Below are 27780 nucleotides of genomic sequence, written 5' to 3'. Positions count from 1 at the left end.
TTTTTGTTGTGCATGTGGTGGAGTATATGCTCAGTCGTTGGTTTGCACATACACAGGATGTTAAAAAAAAAAAATTCAGTCAATCTGTCCATACTGTATATCGAAATGTAATGTATAAAACCGAAAAACAGTTGGGAAAGCCGGCCATCCATCCATGAAGCAGTCTGTTTAGCCGTTTTGTTGTTGTTTTTCTATGTTATGTTTTGTTGTTGTTTGTTTTGTTTTTGTCGACTATTTTTTTGTTGTTGTTGTTCTCCTCCTTTTCCCTTTATAAGGGGTGAGGTCCGATGTTTCCAAGCTCCTACCCTGCCTTGACCACAACACTTCGACACTCCCTTCTGTCCTCACCCAAATCTCTCCACAGTCCAACCACCCCCACCTTATTGATATCCCTCTTCACACAATCCTCCCATCTCAACCGTGGTCTACCCCTTTTCCTCCTGTCCGCTCTCTTTCCCATTCTCTCTTCCTCCATCTAAACCACATGTCCAGCCCATCTCACCTGGCATTTCACCAATATCATCCGCACACCACCTCCTCAATCAGTTCATCCATTCTCCTTCTATCCACCCTATTCACTCCCGCAATCCTCCTGACCCAGTTCTCACAAACCTGTTGTAGCCTCTGGTTTCTCTGTCAGTGCCACTGTCTCTAGACTGCAACAGTCGAATGACTTTACGCACATCATCATAACCTTTCCTTTCAATCTCCTTGAAATCTTTGTCTGCCCTTACCCCCACCACACCTTTACACCCACCTGAAAACTCTTCCGCATCTCTACCTCTGACTTAATATCCCCGGTCACTGTTTCCCCCAGATGCTAAACCCTATTTCCTTGCCTAATCTCGTTCCCCTCTCATCTGATATTCATTTGCTTTTCTCTGCTGCCCAACCCACATCACCTCTGTCTTCTCCATGCCCATTTTCACAGGCCAGGTTTCTCAAATGTCTCCTTTCTTCCACTCCCCCAGCACTTCTTGCATTTCCCACCCACTCTCCACCACAACAACCAAATTGTCCACATACAATATCCTCCCCAAAATATCATTCGTGTTTACCTTCCTCCTTACCTGGTGTTGGGCTAGCGGCTAGGGTGCCAGCTTAGGATCCTAGGATCCTGGGTTCGAATCCCGGTCGATCGCTGAATTAACGTCAGGGGGGTTGACTCAGCCTGTCATCCTTCCGAGGTCGGCTAATTGAGTACCAGTTCACTGGTAATTCCCTGTTTGTCGTAAAAGGCGACAAAAAGGGTTGGCAGCAGGAAGGGCATCCGGCCGTAAAACATTGCTTCAAAAAAAGGGGACCAACAAAAACAACAACAACCACGGTGCCCGAAAAAGGACAACCCCCGCCTTGCGGGGGAAAATGGCCTCTGAAAGGTGGTTTTTTAACCTTCCTCCTTACCAGCTCCATGACCATGATCACAGGAGTGGGCTGAGAGCGCTTCCTTGCCTCAAACCGATGTTCACATTGACCACCTCCAACATCCCAGGACCAACCAAAACTCTTCCTTTTGTTCCCTTGTACATCCCTTCCACCAACCTAACTTCTCCTGCCGGCAATCACATCCATCTCAGTGTCGCCATCACCGTCTCTCTTGGGACAGTATCGTAGGCCTTCTCCAGATCCACAAATCCCAATGCCATTTTACCTTGCACCTCCATCCTCTTCTCTCTCTCCACCAGCGGTTTCAGTGCAAACATCGCATCTGCCATTCTCCTACCCTTTCAAAACCCCTGCTGCTCTTCTCCGATGTCCTTCTCCACATTCTTCCTTATCCTCTTATCCAGAACCCTCTCCAGCATATTCATGACATGACCAAGGAGTGTAATGCCCCTGTACTTCCCCAGATCATGAACATCCACTTTCCCCTTCCATAATCAGCACAATTAATCCTGTCCTCCATTCTTCCGGAATTGACCCATCTCAAATACATACATGCATAAAACAACCTCTTCGTCCACCTGACTCCGACTTCCACCACTGCAATCATCATGTATATACACACCTCGTCAATGCATGGTGCCCTTCCATTTTTCATCCTTTTCAACATCGTCTGCACTTCCTCTAACATGATCTCCACCAACTCCACATAACTCGGTAGCTCCAGCTCGCAGTTGCTTCCTTCTCGGTTCAATAGCTGTTTGAAAGGACCTTCCCACAACTTCAATACTACACCCATCTCTGTCATTAGCCTCCTGCCACCATCCTTACTTAATCACCGTCCTCACTCCCCTTTTATGGCCTTGCTATCCTCATGCCTGTTACGTGCTCCTCCCCGACCCCCTGGTCACGGTGTCCCTCCGAGCCCCGAGAGGAGTCACGGCAGAAAAATGTGTTATTCTGTGTGTCAAAGATCAATGGAGAAGCCACCCCAATTGTTACTCACAAACAAATATTGTATTAAGATCACACAAGAATAACAGTACAACAATAATAGTATTCAAAAGTACAATCAATATGTCCTATGATGGTACCATCAGTTTTGTAATATATAGAACTCACTGTGCTCCAAGTGAGTGAAACACGAACATCCCGAAAGTCTCTTATTCCCGGCTTCAAGCCCAAAGTTGATTCGCACCAGCGATCGACAGACGATGTCCGATCGAGACCAGAATCCCGTTCGGATGGCACATACAGTCATACAGTCACACAGCCACAGCTGTACAAAGGTGCCCTCAAGGCGACTGGGATATATCCAAAAGCCCGACAGGCGACTGAGAGATCACACCCTCGAGTATGGACGAATTAACCTTCAAAAAGCCACGTCACACACACGCCCCAGATCGACGTCTGGATGCGGTGAAAATGATCGAGAAGAGACTAAACCGCGAGCGAAGCACAAGTCCTGCGCGAGTCAAAATGGCCGACGGCCCGGTCTCGTGGCGCAACAGCACGGCGATGATTCTCTCCTGAATCGATCGCAAAACCTGACACGCAGGTTGATCGGTCACAGCGATGACAACTCGGTCAAAGGAATCCCTTTCCCGGAAACTCGAAAGTTCGCTAGTGACTCTTGCTCGCCAACGTTCGCTTCAGAACTTGGCACGACTCGGCTTTCTTGTTCGACTCACTCGCTCCGCCCTTTTTCCTCCTCTTCGTCCGGTTCCCGATCCGGTTCCCTGTTTCTTTTAACATTAACTTTTTTTACCTTTTGAAAACAGCTCACGGACAATAAACCTTTTGAAAACAATAATAGTATATGGAATCAGAAATATTTACAGTGGATGCAAACCACCACAACGGAAGTGACGAATCCGTAACACCTGTCACGAGCCAATTTATAGATTATCTGCCTCCCACAATCCTCTTCCAACTTATTGTACACATCTTCCATAGCATTCTCTCCTCCTCCTTGCTGCCTTCTTCTGCCCATACAGGTGCAGCAACTCCGCATCTGGCTGCCTCCCTCTATCCTTGATCTTCTCTATCTCTCTATCGTCTTCTAAGCCTCATTTTCACCAACTGCCTTACGTGAGCGGCCCATATACCGAAACAACACACACGATTTGCCTCGATCACCACCTATGCCATAAATACCCGTCCCTGCCTCCTTTCCACTCTGACCACCTACTTGCTGATCTCTTCCGATACTATTATTCCGACGCCATTACTCCTTCCATCCTAACTCATGTGCAACAGCATGTATCCTCCTACCAACCTCCTTGTGACACACTGACACACACACACAGACACACACACACTGACACACACACACTGACACACACACACACACACACACACACACACACACACACACACACACACACACACACACACACACACACACACACACACACACACACACACACACTCCAACTTCCTTCTCTGCATCATCTACACCACCTCAACCCCTTCCCCCCTAATGAGCCCACATTCAAATTACCTGGGCAGACCTTACTTCTGAACCAGTGCCCACCTGGCAGAGCTAGTAGTAGCATCTTGATTAGTTTGGGACACAGCTCATTAATCAGCAGCGGTTTTGGCTGACCTACCTCCTACCCGAGGCTGTTATCATAATCCAGTGTGCACACAGGCGCGCGCGCGCACACACACACACACACACACACACACACACACACACACACACACACACACACACACACACACACACACACACACACACACACACACACACACACACACACACACACACACACACACCGTGCGCGCGCGCCTGCCTCACACACAGGCAGGCACACAGGCACACACACACACACACACACACACACACACACACACACACACACACACACACACACACACACACACACACACACACACACACACACCTTTCTTCACTCGCTCCCTTCTTCCCTCCCCCACCCCCACCCTTAAGCTACTCAAGACAAAATAAAAAAGTAGCATTTCAAAGTAAGCAGAGTAAATGCTTTTCACAATCAATTCCCACCACTCATTTCGACCCGAGTCTCCCTCGTGCAATCCTCATTGTTCAGAATCTCCACCAAGCCTCACCCTTGCAACACCAGCCCCACACTGTGCAGGGCCGACCCACGATGGAAAACCGAGCCAAGCCCACAGGAACAATGGCAAAATACAGCCTGCCCTGCCGAACCACTGCACCTCACCATGGGCTGGACCGAGTCCACAGGCACAAGGATGAAACTGGGCCCAATGTGCAGTACCACTACCAATGAACGTCACAGCGTGTAGTGCCATCTCCACAAACATAAGGATGAATCCCGGGACGATGCGGAGCGCCACTGCACCTCTCAGCATGTTGAGCCGTCTCCACAGGCACAATGAAGGATCCAGACCCATGTGCAGCACTACTGCACCTCACAGCAGGTTGAGCTGTGTCCACAGGCACAAAGATGAATCCAGGCCCAGTGCACAGCTCCACTGCGCCTCACAGCGTGTCAAGCAGCGTCCACAGGCACAAAGATGAATGCAGGCTCAATGCGCAGCTCCACTGCACCTCGCAATGTGCCCGACTATACGTCTTTTAAGTACCGAATGTTTGAACGTTGGTTGCATCCCCTCTATTAATTACATACTATTGGAATGTAGTTTTCGACTCTTTGGACTGCTGAGACCCCTCAGACCTTTGAAGACCCTTTAACACTCCCAAGACCCCCAAAGACCCTGAAATACCCATTGGACCCAAAAGACGCAGAGGACCTAAAATACCCCAAGGACTCCAAAGACCATGAAGATCCTTAAGCATTAATACCACGACTGCCGGAGATCAAGCTTGTGGAGGAGCTTGTATGTGTAATGTATTTGGGAGGACGACTCGGCCATCCTTATGCTTTTACATGAATTACAATGACTTGGACGGGTGTGTACGGTGTGTACCCTGGTTAGAATAGGTACACCGTATCCCTGCGTGTCGTAAGAGGCGACTAAGAGGGTTGGCGTCAGGAAGGGCATCCGGCCATAACATTGCCTCAAAAAGAAAACCATGACAATTACAACTACATATGGGCATGGTACAGCCCTAAGTGGAGATCGGTTTCTGAGGTTTGGGACATGGAATGTAGGGACAATGACAGGGAGATCAGGAGAAGTGGTACAAGTATTGATCAGAAGAAGAGTGGACATATGTTGTGTGCAAGAGACGAGATGGAAGGGAAGTGGTGTGAGAATGGTGAAGGGTAGGCAGGGACAGAAATACAAGTTTGTGTGGCAAGGGTGCGGGGAGGGCATGAATGGTGTTGGTGTCCTGTTTTCTGAGGAGTTTGTAGACAGTGTGGTGAGTGTGACTAGAGTGAGTGATAGGTTGTTGATGGTGAAAATGATGATTGGAAAGCTCTTGGTGAACGTCATCTCGGGATATGCTCCGCAGGTTGGTCGGAGCGATGAAGAGAAGGACAAGTTCTGGTGTGAGATAGAGAAGCTGATGGAAAACGTGAAAGATGAGGAAGTTGTTGTGGTAGGAGGAGACCTAAATGGACATGTGGGAAGAAGTATGGACGGTTTTGAGGGAGTTCATGGGGGTTACGGATATGGTGTGAGAAATGGAGAAGGTGAAAGGATTTTGGAGTTTGCTGATGGAGCTGATTTGTTGATTCGTAATACTCGGTTCCAGAAAGGGGATAATAAGCTTGTCAAATACTCGTCAGGTGGGTCGACGGCAACCGTTGACTACCTGACGGTGCGTAGGCGAGATAGGGGGCACCTCCGGGACACAAAGGTTATCCCGGGGGAGGAGGCTGTTTCACAGCACCACTTGGTTGTCTGCGACAAAAGGGTGAAAGGTGCGAGGAGAGCTCGGCGGGTGAAGTACCACCCGAGAATGAAGGTGTGGAGGTTGAAAGAGGTGACAGTAAGGGAGGCATTAAAAGAGAGGCTGAGTAGGGTAGAGGATGATGTAGTTGAGCTTGAAAGTGGTTGGATGTCAATGAAAGATAGTCTGTTGGGAGCCGTTGGTGAGGTATGTGGATGGACAAAAGGACCACCGAGGCACTCGGAAACATGGTGGTGGGATGATGAAGTTGGAAAGAGGATTGACGAGAAGAGGAAGAAGTTCAAAGAGTGGCAGAAGGCGAAAGGTACGGGAGCAGAAAAAGCAGAGCATGAAAGTTATAAGGCAGCCAAGAAGGCTGCAAAGAAAGAGGTAGCAAAGACGCAGGAGGCATGTCGGACAAGCGTTACGCCTCGGTCCCCCGTCAGGGAAGTGATGTGAGTTGACAAAGTTGAAGACGCAGAAAACATGCTATGATATGATATTTCGCTCACAAGGTTCAGACATACATGGAGGCAGCCATCTTGGATTTTGACGTGGCGACCCAATTTTCAATAGCGTTCTTCCTTATGCCGAGACACACCCACACACCAGATTAGAAGTTGGTACTTCGCTTATTTTTCAAGATTTTCCGCTCACAAGGTTCAGACATACATGGCGGCGGCCATCTTGGATTTTGACGTGGCGACCAAATTTTAAACAGCGTTCTTCCTTGTGCCTAGATACACCCACACACCAGATTTGAAGTTGGTACTTCGCTTATTTTTCGAGATATTTCGCCCATAGGGTTTTTTTTTTTTTTTTTGTATACAAGATCGAGGCTCGTGAAAGAGCTAACATTCATCACACAAAAAGACAAACCGACACACAAAACACAAAAAACAAGGGGAGCGGCAGACAAGATGGGGAGAGAGGGGGAAGGACACAAACACAACATTTGAGAGCAGGGACATCGGGAGGACTTGGGGGGAGGTGGGAGAGGAATAAAACATATGAACACTGCAAGGACTCTGGGGTGAATTACCGGGGGTAGAAAAGATCAAGGTTTTCGATGGGGGAAGATAAGAGATGGTGGTGAACAGCTGTTTTAAAGACCTGGAGGGAGGAGTGGGATTGAAGGGAGTGGGGGAGTTTGTTCCAGAGGCGGGAGAAAAGGGGAATGAAAGAGTGAAGGTGAGCAGAGAGCCTAGACTTTGGCAGTTTAACTATAAGAGGGTTGCAGGCAGATCTTGTGCGACCTGAAGGAATATTGGGGGGACAGAGCACAGAGAGAGCTGAGGGAGCAAGGCCGGAGAGGAGTCGGTAGAAGACAGAAAGACCACCAACCTGCCTGCGGTGAGTGAGTGAAAGGCCCTCGGAGTTGACTACATCGCAGGAGATTCCAATGATTCTGAAAGCTTTGGCCTCAACAGCGTGAAGCCGAGCAAGGTGTGAGGCAGGAGCACCAGCCCAGAGGGGGGAACAGTATTCTATTGAGCTGCGGATGAAAGCCTTGTATGTGGTGAGGAGCTCAGGTGTGCCAAGGAAGGACTTCGCACGACGGAGGATGCCCAGTCAGCGACTGGCTTTGGAGGCCAGCTTGGAAATGTGGTTTTCCCAAGAAACATCATGGCAGATAGTGAGACCGAAAAGCTTGAGCGACAGAACTTCTTGGAGAGGATTGTTGAGAAAGTAGATGGGAGGGTTGTCCAGTCGGTCCTTTCGGAGAGACATTGTAAGAGTGTGAGATTTGCCAGGATTGAAAGACATGTTCCACTTGTTTGACCAGTCTGTGATTTTGTCCAGGTCTGCAGAGAGTGAGGAGGCTGCAGACTGCCGATCTGAGGGATGAGGAATGGAGCGGCAGACAGTGGAGTCATCAGCAAAGAGATAGAGAGGATTTTCCAGAGAGTCGGAGAGGTCATTGATGAAGACCAGAAATAGCGCAGGGCCCAGAACACTACCTTGGGGAACTCCAGCCAGAACAGGTAGGGAAGATGAGAGAAATCCATTCAGGGCCACACGTTGCCTACGACCAGAGGAAATCCGCAAGCCATGAGTGGAGATTTCCCTGAATACCATAGGAGGTGAGTTTGGTGAGCAGAGCTGGATGCCAGACAGTATCGAAGGCACGTGATATGTCAAATGAGACAGCTCTGATTTCCTGTTTGGCATTGAGGACCTCCATCCATTGTTGAGACAGCAGAAGCAACATGTCCAGAGTAGAATGACCTGGTCTGAATCCAAATTGATGATCAGAGATCAAGCCATTGGAGAAGAGGAAGGATTTGATATCTGAAGCAATGATGGATTCCATGACTTTGCTGATAATTGGGAGCAGGCTGATTGGTCTGTAGTTGCAAGGATCTGTTTTTGCACCTTTTTGTGTAAAGCGGAAATGTTTGCTGATTTCCAAGATGCTGGCAGATGACCTTGAGCAAAAGAGAGGGTGAAAAGAACAGAGAGAGGGTGAGATAGAGCGGCAGAGCAGGATTTTAGGACCCGAGGGCTGATGCCATCTGGTCCAGTTGCAGAATCAGAGTCGAGGTTTGATAAAAACTTCTCCACCTTGTCAGGAGAGAAGGACACAGAGTCCAGGAGCAGTTGGGTTCGACTGGGAAAGGTGGGAACAGAGAGAGATGGGTTTGGGACACAAGATTTTGAGGCAAACACAGAGTTGAGGCATTCGGCTTTGTCACGTGCAGTGTCAACTGTGTAGCCATTTGAGGTAAGGGAGGGGATGGAGGGGGAACAAACACCAGAAACGGATTTGACCAGACGCCACCAGGATTTGGAGGAAGGAGACAGGTTTGAGAGTTCAATCTTGAGTGTGGAGAGATAGTGCTTCCTGGCACTCCTGAGGGTAGAAACACACTTGTTTCGAGCTTGGTGGAAGGAACTGAGATTGCCTTCAGTTGGATTTGCCTTCCAAGACGCAAAGACAAGTTGTTTCAGGGCAACTGCCTCACCACAAGATTCAGTGTACCATGGACGGGAGAGGAAAGGTAAGACAACTGAAGACGAGATGGGATAAATCTGTGCATGAGAGAGAGCAGTTTGCTTTGGAAGAATTCCCAGGAAGAATTGACGTCAGAGGCATTAGAGATGGGAGACCAGTCCAGTTGATTGATGGCTGCTTGCAGACCATGCCAGTCGGCCTGAGTGAAATGCCAGACTCGTCGGCGCTGAGGAGTCTCTCTGAGAATGGCCAGTGAGATGTCCACTTTAACAAGCACATGATCAGAAGAACCGATTGGAGCAGAAGAAGAGCAGCAGACATTTGCAGGGAAGTTAGTCATAACCAAGTCCAGAAGAGAAGATACTCCATTGACTGAGATCCGGGTCGGGAAATTGACAGATTGTGTCAGTCCCAATGAGTCGCAGAAGTCCTTTGCTGAGGTGCCATGGCTGGTGAGAGATGAACTCACACCCAGCCAGCTGGCATGATGACAGTTGAAGTCGCCACATATGAGGAAGAGAGAGTTTGGATGAGTTGATAGAAGTTGGTCCATGTTGTCCGACAGAGAAATGTAAATGGCGTCATCACAGACATATATATGGTGGTGGCCATCTTGGATTTTGACATGGCGACCCAATTTTCAACAGCGTTCTTCCTTTTGCCGAGATACACCCACACACCAAATTAGAAGTTGGTACTTCGCTTATTTTTCAAGATATTCATCTCACAACGTTCAGACATACATGGCGGCGGCCATTTTGGATTTTGACGTGGCGACCCAATTTTCAATAGCATTCTTCCTTATGCTGAGATACACCCACACCAGATTAGAAGTTGGTACTTCGCTTATTTTTCAAGATATTCAGCTCACAAGGTTCAGACATACATGGCATCAGACATACATGGCGGCGGCCATCTTGGATTTTGACGTTGGTTTGCACCCACACACCAAATTCGAATGTGGTCCTTTGCTTACGCACGCACGCATGCCCACGCGCACGGACGGACGGACGGACACACGGACGGAGGGGAAAACCATAGTCCCCTTTTCGCTCCGCTGTGCGACGGGGGACAAAAATGTTCTGAGAACGCTTGGATTCGGAAGAGGGTCAGACAGTGGTATTCAGGATTGCAAAGCAGATAGCGAAAGAGAGGTGTGATGTGATGGGGGTGCTTGAAGGATGAAGTGGGACAAATCGTTGTGGACCCAGATGGAATTAAAGGAAGATGGCAAAGATATATGGAAATGCTGTTGAATACAGAGAATGAATGGGATGGCAACATAGAGAGTAACCCAGTTTTAGGACCGGCAGAGACGAAAACTGAGAAGGAAGTTGAGGAAGCGATAAAAGCAATGAAGAGTAGAAAAGCGGGAGGGGCGACGGGAGTTGTGGGAGATATGTTGAAGGCAGCAGGAAGTTGGGGTGTGAAGAGAATGGCAGGGATCTGTAATCTGGTGGTGAAAGAAGGTCGCATTCCAGTGGATTGGGAACTGAGTACCCTCGTCCCTCTATACAAGGGGAAAGGTGACCCTCTGGAGTGTGGCTCGTACCGAGCGATAAAGTTATTGGAGCATGGAATGAAGGTATTGGAAAGGGTGTTGGAGAGGAGGATAAGGAAGAAGGTGAAGATCGATGAAATGCAGTTTGGATTTATGCCAGGAAGAGGAAAGACAGACGCGCTCTTTATTGTGAGGCAGTTGCAGGAGAAGTACATGGAGAAGAGGAAGAAGTTGTTTCTTGGGTTTGTTGATCTGGAGAAAGCATTCGATGGGGTTCCACGCGAAGTATTGACATGGGCATTGAGGAAGTTAGAAGTGGAGGAATGGTTGATCAGAGTTGTGATGGCAATATACAAAAGAGCGCGCACAGCTGTGAGGACGAAGGACGGGAACAGTGGTGAGTTTGAGGTGAAGGTGGGAGTGCATCAGGGGTCGGTACTAAGTCCACTACTATTTGTAGCTGTGATGGAGGTGCTGGCTCAGAACGTAAAGGAGGGTTTACCGTGGGAGCTGTTGTATGCAGATGATCTGGTGTTGATTGCGGAAAGTATGGATGGACTGAAGGAAAAGATGAACAAGTGGAAGGAATGTATGGAGACAAAAGGTCTGAAGGTGAATATAGGAAAGACGAAGGTGATGGCAAGTAGTAAAGCATGTGGTGAGGTGGAAAGAACTGGGAAGTGGCCATGTGCTGTGTGCAGGAAGGGTGTCGGAGTGAACTCCATTCAATGTACAATGTGCGCTGAGTGGGTTCATAAAAAATGTAGTGGTCTGAGAGGGTCATTAACCAGTGTGGCAGCTACATTCAAATGTAAGGTGTGCACAGAGGGAGCTGCAGATGGAGGAAATCTTGAGTTGGATCTTGGAGACGGCGTGAAGCTGGAAGGTGTGAAAAGATTTTGCTACCTCGGAGACATGCTGAATGGAGAAGGTGGATCAGACTCGGCAACGGTTGCTAGAGTGAGATGTGCATGGAAGAAGTTTCGGGAACTGAGTGGCGTGCTGATGAGGAGGGGAGTGTCGTTTAGGCTGAAGGGAGGGGTGTATGCTGCATGTGTGAGGGGTGTTATGATTTATGGGAGCGAGACATGGGTCATGAATGTCGAGCAGCAACGAAGGCTGGAAAGGGTGGAAATGCGAATGGTTCGGTGGATGTGCGGAGTATCGTTGAGAGAGAGGAAGACAAATGATGAATTGCGAAAGATGATGGGAATAGAGCCTGTGATTGATTGAAGAGGTGATTGAAGGTGAGGTTGAAGAGGGACAGATTGAAGAGGAACAGGTTGAGATGGTTTGGTCATGTGTTGAGGAAGGATGAAAGTGACTGGTTGAGAAGAGTGATGGAAATGAATGTAGAAGGAAGTAGAGGACGGGGAAGACCGAGAAAGACTTGGCTGAAGATAGTGGAAGAAGAAATGCGGGCAAGGGGGTTAACAAGGAGAGATGCAGAAAATAGGGCAAAATGGAGAAGATCGTCATGGGGACCGCAAGGCTAACCCCCACTCTAGCAGGGAAAATGGCCTTAAAATGCATGTTGTTGTTGTTGTTGTTGCCGGACCCCAACATTCACGGGCCGCACAATGTGATCTGCTTCAACATTCATGGGCCTGTGCTTGGCGTATTCATGGTTTTTCGTTTTTTTCGTCGCGTATTCACGCATAACCACATTTCCCACCCACCCAAGGGCTTACTCGGTACTTTGTTGATTATCCCTCTTCACCCATGAGTAAAGATCTCACATTAACATTGTTAACATTTTCTGTTTAAAGAAAAAGGCTGGTTCACAGAGACAATCGCAAACCCTCTTTATGGGAAGGGGAAGGAAGGGTAAGAAGATTATAGATGGTTTATGATGTGGGTGAGTGGAGTTGCTTGGTTTCTTACATAATTATTTTATCAAACATTTTTTAATCAGGAACCACAAGTGATTATTTAATTACATATATCGTCACCTTCGTGCCATTCTTGCTCAAGTCGAATTTTATCGAAAATGACATTTTGTTATCTGGTGATTGGTTATTGTGTCTAGTTACTGTCAATTAATAATAGAATGTCTATACACGTTTTTTTCGCCGAAAAAAACGTGTTTGTTCAACTCTGCCATTTCTGTTCATCGAGTGTTCGTGCCATTTCCGCTCATCGTATATCAGCGAAATAATGACTCCTCCCATTAAATTCAACGAACCCTAACCCATCTCCATAACCCTCGTTGAAAACAGTGGGGACGGACGGACTGACATTGAGACCGGCATTATTAGTGACCTATCTCCGGAAGGAGATGACCTAAAAAACTAGTGTATAAATGAAAACAAAGTCAATGTATCATAAAAATTAATTTCTTGATTATTCGTTCTAAAGGGTCGTCAGCATTTAGGTCGAACCGTGAGCAATATTGTCAATATTAAGCACTTCTCCGTGCCATAATTGCCCAAGCCAAAATTGCTCACGGTGATTTGCCGAGGACCAAAATTGCTCACGGTGATTTGTAATCTCTGTTATTTATAAATTTAGTTTAGTTACATCTTTCTCTTCAATTGCATGCAATAATAATCTAGGTTTTCTTCACTTAACAGAATTTAAATTCAGTACTGATCCAGATGGCTGAAAAAAACCTTTTTTGGGATTATGTCGTAAACGCTTTTTCCAACTTGAGCAAGAATGGCACGAAGGTGACGATATGTTGTTTAGTTTTAAGTCTCACGATTCCTTCAGTCCGCACATGATTAACCTCTTCGTCCACCTGACAGTAAAAAAGGCATAAAAGTGTCACCTAAATAAGAGAAATTAGATGTTATTCATTGAATCAATGCTGGTGAATGTGCGGTTGATGTTGCCGGGTTAAGTTTTCCTCTGATTACGATGCATACCAGTGTGACCATCAATAAAAATGCCACCGTTTAATGCAAGTCTTACCTGGTACGATCGCTTCCAGAAGAGGTGCCGAAGGTAAGAATAATTCAAACTAAAATAGGTTCCTTATTTTTAAGAATGCCTGGTAATTTTTTTTAATGTATTTGAATGCAACTGTCATTAACCAAAATTAGAACGGCACTCTTCGATGTCGCGCTGTCGACCGATATGCCTCCACCCACATTATTACATCATGATACATACTTGGACCAAATTTGATTTCAATCACTTCAGCTGTTATCAAGTATCACGTTTTTACCCAACACTACCTTTGACGTCAAAATCTAATCAGTTCATCTCATCATTAATATATATACTTGTACCAAGTTTGTAGTACGGCAGATAGGTGAAATATTTGGGAGAATTGTGCCTTTGATGATACAAGCACGAGAGTTGGCACACAGTTAGAGTATGCCCTAAGTAAGATAGGGCCATCGCAGATTTGTCCTGTGACAACAATAGCGGCCATTTTTCAAAAAAGGACAAATATGCGATGGCCCGACAGCCAAATATCTTTCTTAGGACATACTCTGTGTGCCAAATGCCATGCTTGTATCATCAAAGGCACAATTCCTGCACCGATCTGCCATACTATTGGTCAAAATCTCATCCCTGATTCACAAGTTAGCTTGGTAGCACAATTTATACCTAACAGGACCTCTGGCCTTTGAACTCTTGACCCCACAATCTAATAAGTTTGTATTTGTATTATATATTCTTGTACCATGTTTAACTTGGATCCTTTCAGTTGAACTTAAGTTTATGTTATAGCGTACGTGATAGTTTTTTATCGCGGTAAGAAAAAAACTACCACGTATGCAAGACTACCACCACCTAAAACGCACAAACACTCCTCTGTCACCTTTATTCTCAATACCTTGTTAAGAAGATTGATCTTGGTAACAGTGTTGGATGCATCGCCGGAATGCTTGACGAGCAACGCGATGAGCCGAACGAATGCATCCAACGTGTGAAAACATTTGGCTCGCGTGACGGTCGGGGTGGACTGTTGATCTGCGAGAGTACGGTAACACAGGTCCACGCACATCTCCGTGCACAGTCTGAAGAAGCGCGTAATCAAATCGTCGGTCTTCAGGATGCCATGTTGATGCATCTAGTAACAAGATCAACATGTACAGAATATTTAAAAAAAATGATGCAGTGGGGTCCAAAATATAAATGATAATAAGGAACACTCCACATTGTCAATTTGTAAAAGCAAGATAAGGAGGAGTGTAAAAACACTGCCTTGCTGGAATAAATCACCATTCTTTGAAATTTATAAGACTTTCAGCTTGGGAATGGATTTAAAAGACAAAGTAATAATTTTGATTGATTTGAGAGTAGAAAAGCGGAAGGGCCGACAGGAGTTGTGGGAGATATGTTGAAGGCAGCAGGACGTTGGGGTGTGAAGAGAATGACAGAGATCTGTAATCTGGCGGTGAAAGAAGGTCGCATTCCAGTGGATTGGGAACTGAGTACCCTCATCCTTCTATACAAGTGGAAAGGGTACCCTCTGGACTGTGGCTTGTATCGAATGATAAAGTTATTGGAGCATGGAATGAAGGTATTGGAAAGGGTGTTGGAGAGGAGGATAAGGAAGAAAGTGAAGATTGACAAAATGCAGTTTGGATTTATTCCAGGAAGAGGAACGACAGACGCGCTTTTTATTGTAAGGCAGTTGCAGGAGAAGTACATGGAGAAGAGGAAGAAGTTGTTTCTTGGGTTTGTTGATCTGGAGAAAGCATTCGATAGGGTTCCACGCAAAGTATTGACATGGGCAATGAGGAAGTTAGGAGTGGAGGAATGGTTGATCAGAGTTGTGATGGCAATGTACAAAAGAGCGCGCACAGCTGTAAGGACGAAGGAAGGATGGGAACAGTGGTGAGTTTGAGGTGAAGGTGGGAGTGCATCAGGGGTCGGTATTAAGTCCACTACTATTTGTAGCTGTGATGGAGGTGCTGGCTCAGAACGTAAAGGAGGGTTTACCGTGGGAGTTGTTGTATGCAGATGATCTGGTGTTGATTGCAGAAAGTATGGATGGACTGAAGGAAAAGATGAACAAGTGGAAGGAATGTATGGAGGCAAAAGGTCTGAAGGTGAATATCGGAAAGACGAAGGTAATGGCAAGTGGTAAAGCATGTGGTGGGGTGGAAAGAACTGGGAGGTGGCCGTGTGCTGTGTGCAGGAAGGTTGTCGGAGTGAACTCCATTCAATGTACAATGTGCACTGAGTGGGTTCATCAAAAATGTAGTGGTTTGAGAGGGTCATTAACCAGTGTGGCAGCTACAATCAAATGTAAGGTGTGCAGAGGGAGCTGCAGATGGAGGAAATGTTGAGTTGGATCTTGGAGACAGCGTGAAGCTGGAAGGTGTGAAAACATTTTGCTACCGAGGAGACATGCTGAATGGAGAAGGTGGATCAGACTCGGCAACGGTTGCTAGAGTGAGATGAGCATGGAAGAAGCTTCGGGAACTGAGTGGCGTTCCTCCCCCTTCAATCTCTGTGCATTTGGACTAGCACAATGCAGCCAAGAGGAATGCTGAATGGAGCGCTCTGGGCAAGCACCGTGTGGACGTGGAATAAACGAGTGAACCACAGTTCAATCTGTTTGCACATATATTGTATTTATCTGCGAAAACCCGAACTAGATCGGACTGAAACCCAGAAGTTTCCCGGGGTTTTCACCAAGGTCTGTATTTTCATCTCTGGCCATGGGGCGTAGCGAGATTCAGCAACAGATTTTTCATTAAAGCACTGTGTGTCTGAAACCTCATTTTAATGTGTTTAAGAGCAATTTTGTATCAATAAAGAAGCTTAAGGTATTCGGCAAAATGGTTTGGCTTTGAAGAGAGCAACTTGCGATGTTGCTCCCTGGCCCGGTTGGCATAGAAACCCGGCAATGCTCAGTTCGACGATTATGCCTTTAAACAAACCGAAATGCACCATTTTTTTTGTATCAAGTATCTCCACTTCTAAACAACTCTCCAATCACCGTTTGTTTATGACCCAAATCTTTTGACAAGGGCTAAGAGAGTGGTGCAGAAGCAAAGGTTCATTCTCACCTGACCTACGAAGGCAGAGAAAGCCTTCGCACTGTCACGTCCAGCTGCAGGCGAGTGATACATGTTAACCCATTCACGCAGCAAATATTCGGCCTTTTCGTGCAGGCCGGGTGGATCATCGTACTCCCGTGCCTGCGAGATCCCGGAATGCATCATAAAGGTCGGTCCAGCATGTGCACGATCCAGCATAGTGTCATGGTTGGCACGGATCAGTTCCATGAGCTGTGGTAGGCTGGACATGCCAAAGTAGCATTTTAAAAAACAACAATTAATCACACATACATGTGTATGCGACACCTTTTCAAAGAGAAATGTAGCGAACGTTTACTGTGTTTCGTGAGTCTACTGGTAGATTAATAGTGCAGACATTGGACTGCTATCCCCACAGATTGTGCAGAGAAATCCTGCTGAAAGCTACGTTATTACGGATTTGGATCCGAAGCCTCTGGAAAGCAAACCCAGTCACAGGAGAATTAGCATGCCATATTTGGAGGTTTTATTTTTGTATACAAAATCGAGGCTCATGGAAGAGCTAGAACTCTCACCTGCCATGGCACTGGTGATGTAGATTTGAAATCTGGACTCGAGACCACTTTTTGGAGGATCGCACTTGGACTCTGAATGCCAAGAACTCGGACTGATTTTGGCTCAAGTCGGTAAAATTTAGTGTACAGTAAAACGTTTTGGGTACAGTAGAAATTGTGTGCAGTAAAACTTTCTCTTTTCGTGCAGAAGCAAGAACCTGCACGTACAGTAAACAGGCCGAATTGGTTTCCCACCAAAACGCTCGTACTGTGCAAACGTGAAGCAGGTGATTTTAAAGGATTAACGGACAGAATTAAACAATTCTGCAGAGGAAAATGGAAATAACTCGACTGATGTTGCAGATTTTCGGTAACTCGACTGATGTTGCAGATTTTCGGAGATATTCAAAGCGAGTGTGGTACCTTCGTGAAATGGCGCACGATCCAACACATTCTGTTCTTTCAAAGAGCACTTTTAACGATTTGCTGAATCACTTTAAAACTAAACACTAAAAAACACTTTGGTTTTAAGTGCTGCACAGAAATAAGGTAAATTTTCCATACAGTAATAAAAATGAGGTTTTGGAATGTAAAAATAAACTGGAAACGAGTGATGTATTTATACACTGCCTTAAGCGATGTTTAACGATGTTGGAAAAATAAATAAATCAATCAATATATATATATATATATATAAACATAGTAACATACTTTACATCATTTTACTTGTAAACACGAAAAAATAATTATTTGGACATTCATATCAACAAGTTAGGTGTTAAATTAATCGTTTTGAAATCCAATTAAAAATAAACAATTATATCTCACTCCTGATAGGCTTAGATGATGCCTTCCATATTTCCGTTATTTGAGCTAGAACCTCAAATTTGGTATGCTAAAATGCAAATGTGACCCTGAGTACATATTAAAATCTGAGCGCCATAGCATGTCAGGAATCAAAACTACAGCGGTTTCCGAGCTGTTAGGGTTACTATTAGGGTTATATATATATATATATATATATATATATATATATATATATATATATATATATATATATATATATATATATATATATATATATACATACATACATACATATATATATCTATATATCTACATATATATCTACATATAGATATATATATATATATATATTTCTACATATATATATATATATACATATATATATACATATATATATATATATACATATATATATATATATACATATATATATACATATATATATATATATATATTTTTTTTTTTTTTTTTTTAAGAACAAAAATCATCACAGAGTGAAGGGGAATGCTGTGATTACACACACAAAGTGGTTGGAATGCCAAATGTGGTTAAAAAAATTTTTTTTAGAGGAATTCGAGCAAAAATGTTGGGGTTCGGATTAATTTTTTTAGAGGGGCGCCAATTTCATTCATACAGCTGCATGACTAAGTAAATGCATTTTATTTGCCAGATGTAGGATGCCCCTTTATATGAACTTTTCTAGAGCATTACTTGGGTCCTAAGAACACAAGGGTAGTCCAGCATGCACACAATATATTTTGAATGTCCCTTATTTTCTATTGTATTGCATTTTCTACAAGCTATGAAATGTCCCTTCTTTTTCTGTAGTTTGCCACATGGCACATACCATATAAAGGGGGCTTTTCTATATGACCTTGGCATTTTACCCAAGAATGTCCCTTCTTTTCTGTGGTTTGCCACATACCATATAAAGGGGCCTTTTCTATATGCCCCTGGAATTTTTCCAAAAAATGATTACGACCAGTGTCAAATTTTTCTTTGTTCAACCTTTTGGAGTTCGCCCCTATGAGTCGAGCAAAAACGATGGCACTCACATGTAATTTGTTTCGAAAGCCATTAATCTGATGTATTGGCCAATGTATATTCCAAGTTTCAGCTAGTTTCAATGCATTGCCTTTGAGATATGAGCACCAACACATTTTGGGTGGATGGACGGACTGACAGAAACCAATGTGAATTTGAGGATTTTCTTTATAAAACTCAAGAATGCGGAAACGGTCATTCCTGAAATTTGGAGCATATTACCTTGACAAACAAAGCATTTACTTCTGAAATTTGCAGCCAATGTCGTCCAGTAGAAGCTGAGAAACGAAGTTTCAGCCCCTATGTTAAAGTTGCATACAGAGAAACCGTTCCATATGAAGGGAGGGGTGCTTTGCGCCTCCCTTGATTTAATGTCACCATGGTATAGAGGTGACGTTGCTGAGAAGAACAAGTGGTCTAAAACAAGTATAACAAGTGGTATAAAAAACACTCATACGATGTAAAATAAATGAAATATAGTAGCTGGGAGGTTTGGACCAACATTTGCAAAGTGCATACTGCACAGCACAATTAACTTTGTTTGCAAGGGGTGCACGAGTAAATGCAGGGGGTTTGGAGATTGTTTTTGTTTTTTGAGCTCCATTTCCATGATCTATTAATTATCTCTATTATATAATAGCCGTAGATGATTGTCTGTCTGTCTGTTGGGCGTCTGTCCGGGGTGTGGCTTACTCGGTTTGCAGAGTAGCTCCACCCATAGCTCCACCCATTCTGGGAGAGCCTTCGCTTCATATAAACAAATATCCACCATTTTATTAACAAGCATAGCTTTGAGGCCTGTTTTGTAGGCCCGTGGTGTCTTGCTCTCTCTCTCCCAGTTTTATTTCAAATCAAATTCGATATATCATTTCATTTTTCACAGTCGCTAACATCTATATTATAATAGCCGTAGATGATTCTGTCTGTCTGTCTGTTGGGTGTCTGTCCAGGGTGTGGCTTACTCGGTTTGCAGAGTAGCTCCACCCATTCTGGGAGAGGCTTCATATAATTATAAACAAATATCCACCATTTTATTAACTCGCATAGCTTTGAGGCCTGTTTTGTAGGCCCGTGGTGTCTTGCTCTCTCTCCCAGTTTTATTTCAAATCAAATTCGATATATCATTTCATTTTTCACAGTCGCTAACATAGTTTTAGACTCGGTTGAAAAAAAACGGGAAGAAAATCCGATGAAAGTTGCCCTTTATAGAACGAAATGAATTCTCAAACGCCTGTAACTTCAAGGCCATTGAGTCTCTCTCACGCCTTTATCTCCAATCTAACTCACCATATGATTTCATTTTTATCAATGGTTTTAGACTCGGTGTCAGCAATAATTGAGAACATTCCACACACGCTGGAAAATGCAGAGATATATTTTTAAAAATCGCGTCATGGTGTATCATACACTGCCCAACATGACACAGACGGCAACGTGTCGACATATATTAAAAATTCGCTTTTGCTTTTCCGTTAAGATATATTACTTTTTCGTTTGATGACAGTCGTCACAAAAACGTCAACAATGATGCCGACATATATTTCTTCGTTTTTATTTCATTCAACATTATTACTATTAGCCGGAAGTAAAATATGTTTCAGGAAATTACCGAGAGATATTTCTTCGTTTTTTTTATTAGTTATGTGCGCATACATTTTAAATGGGTTTATTTGAAATCTTTAATTTTCCACAATATAATTTACTTGCCATTTATCATTTGATGATTACGACACGAGACAAATTCCTCTTGAGGATCGTGACAATTCATGCGCTGCGTGGAAACTTCTATTTCCAAAATGAATGAGACGATCGATGAAGAACGCAGACTTGAACAGGATGTAGCAAGAAAACGAATGAGACGGGCGAACGAGTCCATCGACGAACGTCAATGCAAACTTGCGGGGTCACCCGTGGGACTCCCACGGGCATTGATGTGTGTGACATTTCGACATATTGAGTTAGATGCTGCACATTCATTTTTACAAAATGGTTACTGGCAAGTCATCAGATCCAGAAATGGTGTAATGAACACAATTTATTTACGCGCAAGCACGAAAGCAAGATGGGCCGATTTCCGATTCCGACGGGCGAGACGGGCCGATTTGGAGCAAGAAAAAGAACGAGACGGGAGAAAAACGAGAGAAACGAGACGGGGAAAGCCGATTGGAGGCGAGTGAGGAGCGATTGGAGAGGCGAGTGAGGAGCGATTGGAGAGGCGAGTGAGGAGCGATTGGAGAGGCGAGTGAGGAGCGATTGGAGAGGCGAGTGAGGAGCGATTGGAGAGGCGAGTGAGGAGCGATTGGAGAGGCGAGTGAGGAGCGATTGGAGAGGCGAGTGAGGAGCGATTGGAGAGGAGTGTGAGGCATTGGAAAGGAGTGTGAGGAGGGATTGGAGAGGAGTGTGAGGAGGGATTGGAGAGGAGTGTGAGGAGGGATTGGAGAGGAGTGTGAGGAGGGAATGGAGAGGAATGTGAGGAGGTATTGGAGATGAGTCTGAGGAGGTATTGGAGAGGAGTGTGAGGAGGTATTGGAGAGGAGTGTGAGGGTTGGAGAGGAGCGGGGGGCTTGGAGAGGAGCGAGGAGTTGGACAGGAGCGAGGGGTTGGAGAGTGGGGGCCGATTGGAGAGGAGAGTGAGGAGCGATTGGAGAGGAGAGTGAGGAGCGATTGGAGAGGCAAGTGAGGCGCGATTGGAGAGGAGTGAGGCGCGATTGGAGAGGAGTGTGAGGGATTGGAGAGGAGAGGAGGGATTGGAGAGGAGAGGAGTGTGAGGGATTGGAGAGGAGAGGAGTGTGAGGGATTGGAGAGGAGAGGAGTGTGAGGGATTGGAGAGGAGAGGAGTGTGAGGGATTGGAGAGGAGAGGAGTGTGAGGGATTGGAGAGGAGAGGAGTGTGAGGGATTGGAGAGGAGAGGAGTGTGAGGGATTGGAGAGGAGAGGAGTGTGAGGGATTGGAGAGGAGAGGAGTGTGAGGGATTGGAGAGGAGAGGAGTGTGAGGGATTGGAGAGGAGAGGAGTGTGAGGAGGTATTGGAGAGGCGTGTGAGGAGGTATTGGAGAGGCGTGTGAGGAGGTATTGGAGAGGCGTGTGAGGAGGTATTGGAGAGGCGTGTGAGGAGGTATTGGAGAGGCATGTGAGGAGGTATTGGAGAGGAGTGTGAGGCGGTATTGGAGAGGAGTGTGAGGCGGTATTGGAGAGGGGTGTGAGGAGGTATTGGAGAGGAGTGGGGTTGGAGAGGAGTGTGAGGAGTAGTGGGATTGGAGATGCGTGAGGGTGGAGAGAGGAGAGTGCGAGGTGGAGAGAGGAGAGTGTCAGGTGGAGAGAGGAGAGTGTCAGGTGGAGAGGAGTGAGGGGTCACATATTATGTGAAATAAATAAATTGTGTTCATTACACCATTTCTGGATCTGATGACTTGCCAGTAACCATTATGTAAAAATGAATGTGCAGCATCTAACTCAATGTCGAAATGTCACACACATCCATGCCCGTGGGATTCCCACGGGTGACCCCGCTAGTCTATATATATTCTCCGTAGGTGATTGTCTGTCCGGGGGAGTGGCTACACCCGGTCAGGGAGGGGCTTCAAAACCAAATATCTACCATTTTGTTTCCTCGCATAGCTTTGAGGCCTCTTTTGTTAGGCCTGTGGTGTCTTGCTCTCCCTCAGTTTTATTTCAACTCTAATTTGATATCTCATTACATTTTTCAGTCACCAACATGGTTTTAGACTCGGTTGAAAAAAAACAGGAATAAAATTTGATGAAAGCTTCCGTTTATAGAACGAAATGCATTTGCAAAGGCCAATAACATAAAGGCCATCGAGACTCTCTCACGCATTTATCTTCACTCTAACTCACCATCTGATTTCATTTTTATCAATGGTTTTAGACTCGGTTTCAGCAATAATTGAGAAAATTCACGCACACACGGGAAAATGCCGAGATATATTAAAAATTCGCTTTTTCTTTTCCGTTAAGGTATATTACTTTTCCGTTTGATGACAGTCGTCACAAAAAAGTCAACAATGTGGGGAGAGGGGTAGAGTTTTGTTCGAAATTGCCAATAGATATTTATTCGTTCCAGTTTCATTCATCTAAAGGTAATCCTGTTTAAACACTCCATTCATTCCATCGATGTTTTCTTTTTTGGGGGAGGGTGAGGGGAGAGGAGACTGGGGGAGGGGGAGGGGGAGAGGAGACTGGGGGAGGGGGAGAGGAGACTGGGGGAGGGGGGAGGAGACTGGGGGAGGGGAGAGGAGACTGGGGGAGGGGAGAGGAGACTGGGGGAGGGGAGAGGAGACTGGGGGAGAGGAGAGGAGACTGGGGGAGAGGAGAGGAGACTGGGGGAGAGGAGAGGAGACTGGGGGAGAGGAGAGGAGACTGGGGGAGAGGAGAGGAGACTGGGGGAGAGGAGAGGAGACTGGGGGAGGGGGGGAGGGAGTGAGGAGGAGTTGGAAAGGAATAAGGGGGGGAGGAGTAAAGCGGCCCCCACTCTCCCCCGTGTGTGACCCACTCCCCCGTGTGTGCGAGACCCACTCCCCCATGTGTGTGTGCGACACACTCTCCCCCATGTGTGACCCACTCCCCTGTGCAGTGTGCGTGCATGATGTGGGAGGGATGAGGGTGGGGAGGGAGAAGATTTGAGCTCTTGAAGTCACATTTTACATGAGATTTAATTACACATTTCAAACTGTATTTCCCATGTGCACGCACATGCATTCACATGTTATCAGAAGTAAATAAATTGTGTCAATTACATCATTTGTGGAATTGCAAATCACCATTTTGTAAAACTGAATGTGCAGGTGCAGCATCGAACTCAATATGTCAAAATGTCACACACGTCCATGCCCGTGGGATTCACATGCCCATGGGTCACCACGGGTGACCCCACTCGTATGTTATATCCGTGACCATGACCAAATCCGTGTTATAACCGTGACCTTTGCACAGGTTCCTTTTACCATTCTTGAGGAAAACGCCAGGGGCATAGAAAAGGCCCCTTTATATAAGGGTATGTGCCATGTGACAAACTCCAGAAAAGAAGGGACATTCCATAGCTGGTAGAAAATGCCAAAAAATAGAAAAGGAGGAACATTCAAAAAAATTCTCGTGTGCATGCTAGATTACGCTTGTGTTCTTAGGGGGAACTAAGTAATGCTCTAGAAAAGGTCATAAAAGGGGTGCCAATTTGATTAATACAGATGCATGAAGAAGTAAATGCATTTTATTTGTCAGATGTAGAGCGCCCCTTCATATGAACAAATCTTGATCCATCACAAACGAACATATTGGGGAATAAAACGTTCGGCAACTTCACATATCAATGCGAATGGGTAGTCAGCAATAAACACACCCCTCAGGAGCATTCCCACGAGAGTGCGCGTTGATCCTCATCAGTGCATCAATCGTGTGGAAGAAGTCCGCTTCCGTCACGTGGGTGTTGCTTCGCTCATCGACCAGGTGCACCTTCACCAGCTGCATGGCATAAGCCACTGCCATGTAGTTCAAACCATTCTCCATCCACTGTGAAGAGGAAAAACCCTATGACGATTGAACAATGATTAGCAAAATATAGACATGACCCAACGAATCACAGCCTATATTACTATAATTCACCAAATGTCCGTCCATCTGTCCGTCCGTCCGTTCGAAGGTACCGCAAAAACGGCTGAACCGATCGCAACAATATTTTGGGTGGGTAATCCTTGGACCCCCTGGAGTAAAATAGGCTGTATTGTTTTTCCAATTTTTTAAAGTTTTCCAATTTTCCCAAACAGGATGGAATAATATTTACCGATATGAACAGTGATGTAGCTTTTGTTGAAATTCTACGTACCAGGAGAGAGTATATCGACTCCTGACAAACTCTTCCGATATAAACGTGCGGCTCCGAAATAACACGGCAGCATGTGCAAAGTGACTGAGAAACAGGTGTAGCGGCCGCTTCCATGTTACAGATTCGGCGCGCACTCTTCACACATAAACGTGCGACTGAGAAAGACGTGTAGCGGCCGCTTCTATTTTGCAGAATTCAATCTTTTCTCAAAATGCTATCTTTATAAAAAAAACTCTCTTCCTCACTCGCCCTGCACTGCCCTCTCTCCACCTCACCCCCAGGAATACCTTTGGCTACAGCTTCCCCTTCGCTCCCACCTTTTGTTCATATGTGTGTTGTACCGTCCACCAAACAGTGATGACTCCATCTACAGCTCGCTGTCTGATAATATGGAGCAACTTCTATCTACCCATCCCAACTCTCTCTTCCTCATATGTGGTGATTTCAATTGTCACCATGCCAGTTGGCTGGGTGTGGGCACCTCTCTCACCAGCCATGGCTCTTCAGCAAAGGACTTCTGTGACTCACTGGGACTGACACAATCTGTCAATTTCCCGACCCGGATCTCAGTCAACGGAGCATCTTCTCTTCTGGACTTGGTTATGACTAACTTCCCTGAAAATGTCTGCTGCTCTTCTTCTGCTCCAATCGGCTCATCTGATCATGTGCTTGTTAAAGTGGACATCTCTCTGACCATTCTCAGAGAGCCTCCTCAGCGTCGACGAGTCTGGCATTTCACTCAGGCCAACTGGCACTGTCTTCAAGCAGCCATCAATCATCTGGACTGGTCTCCCATCTCTATCGCCTCTGACATCAACTCATCCTGGGAATTCTTCCAAAGTAAATTGCTCTCTCTCATGCACAGATTTATCCCATCTCGTCTTCAGTTGTCATACCCTTCCTCCCGTCCATGGTACACGGAATCTTGTGGTGAGGCTGTTGCCCAGAAACAACTTGCTTTCGTCTCCTGGAAAGCAAATCCAACGGAAGGAAATCTCATTTCCTTTCACAAAGCCCGAAACAAGTGTGTGTCCACCCTCAGGAGAGCCAGGAAACAATATCTCTCCGTTCTCAGGACAGAACTCTCTTATCTGTCTCCCTCTTCCAAATCCTGGTGGCGTCTGGTCAAATCTGTTTCTGGTGTTTGTTCCCCCTCCATCCCCTCCCTCACCTCAAATGGCCACACGGCTGACTACGCACGTGAAAAAGCTGAATGCCTCAACTCTGTTTGCGCCTCTAAATCTTGTCCAAAACCCATCCCTCTCTGTACCCACCATACCCAGTCGTACCCAGCTGCTCCTGGACTCTGTGTCCTTTCCTCCTGACAAGGTGGAAAAGTTTCTGTCAACCCTCGACTCTGATTCTGCGACTGGACCTGACGGCATCAGCCCACGGGTCCTAAAATCCTGTCCTTCCGCTCTTTCACTCCCTCTCTCTGTTCTCTTCACCCTCTCTTTTGCTCAAAGTCATCTGCCATCTGCTTGGAAATCTGACAACATCACCGCTTTGCACAAAAAAGCTGCAAAACAGATCCCAGCAACTACAGACCAATCAGCCTTCTCCCAATTATCAGCAAAGTCATGGAATCCATCATTGCTTCAGATATGAAATCTTTCCTCTTCTCCAATGGCTTGATCCCTGATCATCAATTTGGTTTCAGACCTGGTCACTCTACTCTGGACATGCTGCTTCTGCTTTCTCAACAATGGATGGAGGTCCTCAATGTCAAACAGGAAATTAGAGCCGTCTCCCTTGACATATCACGTGCCTTCGATACGGTCTGGCACCCTGCTCTGCTCACCAAACTCTCCTCTTTTGGTATCCATGGAAATCTACACGCATGGCTGGCGGACTTCCTCTCTTGTCGTAGTCAACGTGTGGCCCTGAATGGGTTTCTCTCATCTCCTCTTCCTGTTCAGGCTGGAGTTCCCCAAGGCAGTGTTCTGCGCCCTGTGCTTTTTCTGGTCTTCATCAATGATCTGTCTGATTCTCTTGAAAATCCTCTCTATCTCTTTGCTGATGACTCTACTCTCTGTCGCTCCATTCTTCATCCCTCAGATCGGCAGTCTGCAGCCTCCTCACTCTCTGCAGACCTGGACAAAATCACAGACTGGGCAAACAAGTGGAACATGTCTTTCAATCCTGACAAATCTCACACTCTTACGATGTCTCTCCGAAAAGACCGACTGGACAACCCTCCCATCCACTTTCTGAATAATCCTCTCCAAGAAGTTCTGTCACTCAAGCTTTTGGGTCTCACTATCTGCCATGATCTTTCCTGGGAAAACCACATTTCAAATCTGGCCTCCAAAGCCAGTCGCCGACTGGGCATCCTCCGTCGTGCGAAGTCCTTCCTTGGCACACCTGAGCTCCTCACCACATACAAACAAGGCTTTCATCCGCAGCTCAATGGAATACTGCTCTCCCCTCTGGGCTGGTGCTCCTGCCTCACTCCTAGCTCGTCTTCACGCTGTTGAAACCAAAGCATTCAGAATCATTGGAATCTCCCGCGATGAAGCCAACTCCAAGGGCCTCTCACTCACTCACTGCAGGCAGGTTGGTGGTCTTTCTGTCTTCTACCGACTCCTCTCTGGCCTTGCCCCCCCCCCCCCCCAGCTCTCTCTGGGCTCCGTCCCGCAAATATTCCTACAGGTCGCACAAGATCTGCCTGCAACCCTCTTATGGTTAAACTGCCAAAATCAAGACTCTCTGCTCACCTTCACTCCTTCATTCCTCTTTTCTCCCGCCTCTGGAACAAACTCCCTCACTCTCTTCAATCCCACTCCACCCTCCAGGTCTTTAAAACAGCTGTTCACCACCATCTCTTATCTTCCCCCATCCAAAACCTTGGTCTTTTCTACCCCCGCTAATTTCACCCCAATTCCACTTTTTAGAAATACCAACTTCTGTCCTGGAAGTCCTTGGGGTCCTTGTTTTTTATACTTCTC

The 27780-nt window shown here is 45.9% G+C and overlaps 1 protein-coding gene across 15 annotated transcripts in view; it reads right to left on the bottom strand.

Annotated features, from left to right (window-relative positions):
• The window catches only part of CNOT1 (CCR4-NOT transcription complex subunit 1), a 201879-nt gene that overhangs the window by 44534 nt on the left and 129565 nt on the right, over positions 1–27780 (bottom strand). For 6 of the 15 annotated variants that reach the window (XM_068128263.2, XM_068128266.2, XM_068128267.2 and 3 more), the window contains 3 exons: positions 24350–24537; positions 16623–16854; positions 14435–14671 (listed from right to left, as the gene is read on the bottom strand). In XM_068128263.2, the coding sequence (XP_067984364.2) occupies positions 14435–14671; positions 16623–16854; positions 24350–24537 (657 nt within the window). The remainder of the gene's footprint in view (positions 1–14434; positions 14672–16622; positions 16855–24349; positions 24538–27780) is intronic. The other 9 variants (XM_068128265.2, XM_078784867.1, XM_068128269.2 and 6 more) reach the window with 3 other exon arrangements.

Source organism: Myxine glutinosa, chromosome 9, assembly GCF_964187855.1.
Source record: "Myxine glutinosa chromosome 9, kmMyxGlut1.1, whole genome shotgun sequence".
Classification (NCBI taxonomy): domain Eukaryota; kingdom Metazoa; phylum Chordata; class Myxini; order Myxiniformes; family Myxinidae; genus Myxine; species Myxine glutinosa.
Note: the sequence above shows the minus strand (reverse complement) of the source record. Positions and strands in the feature narration are given on the sequence as shown.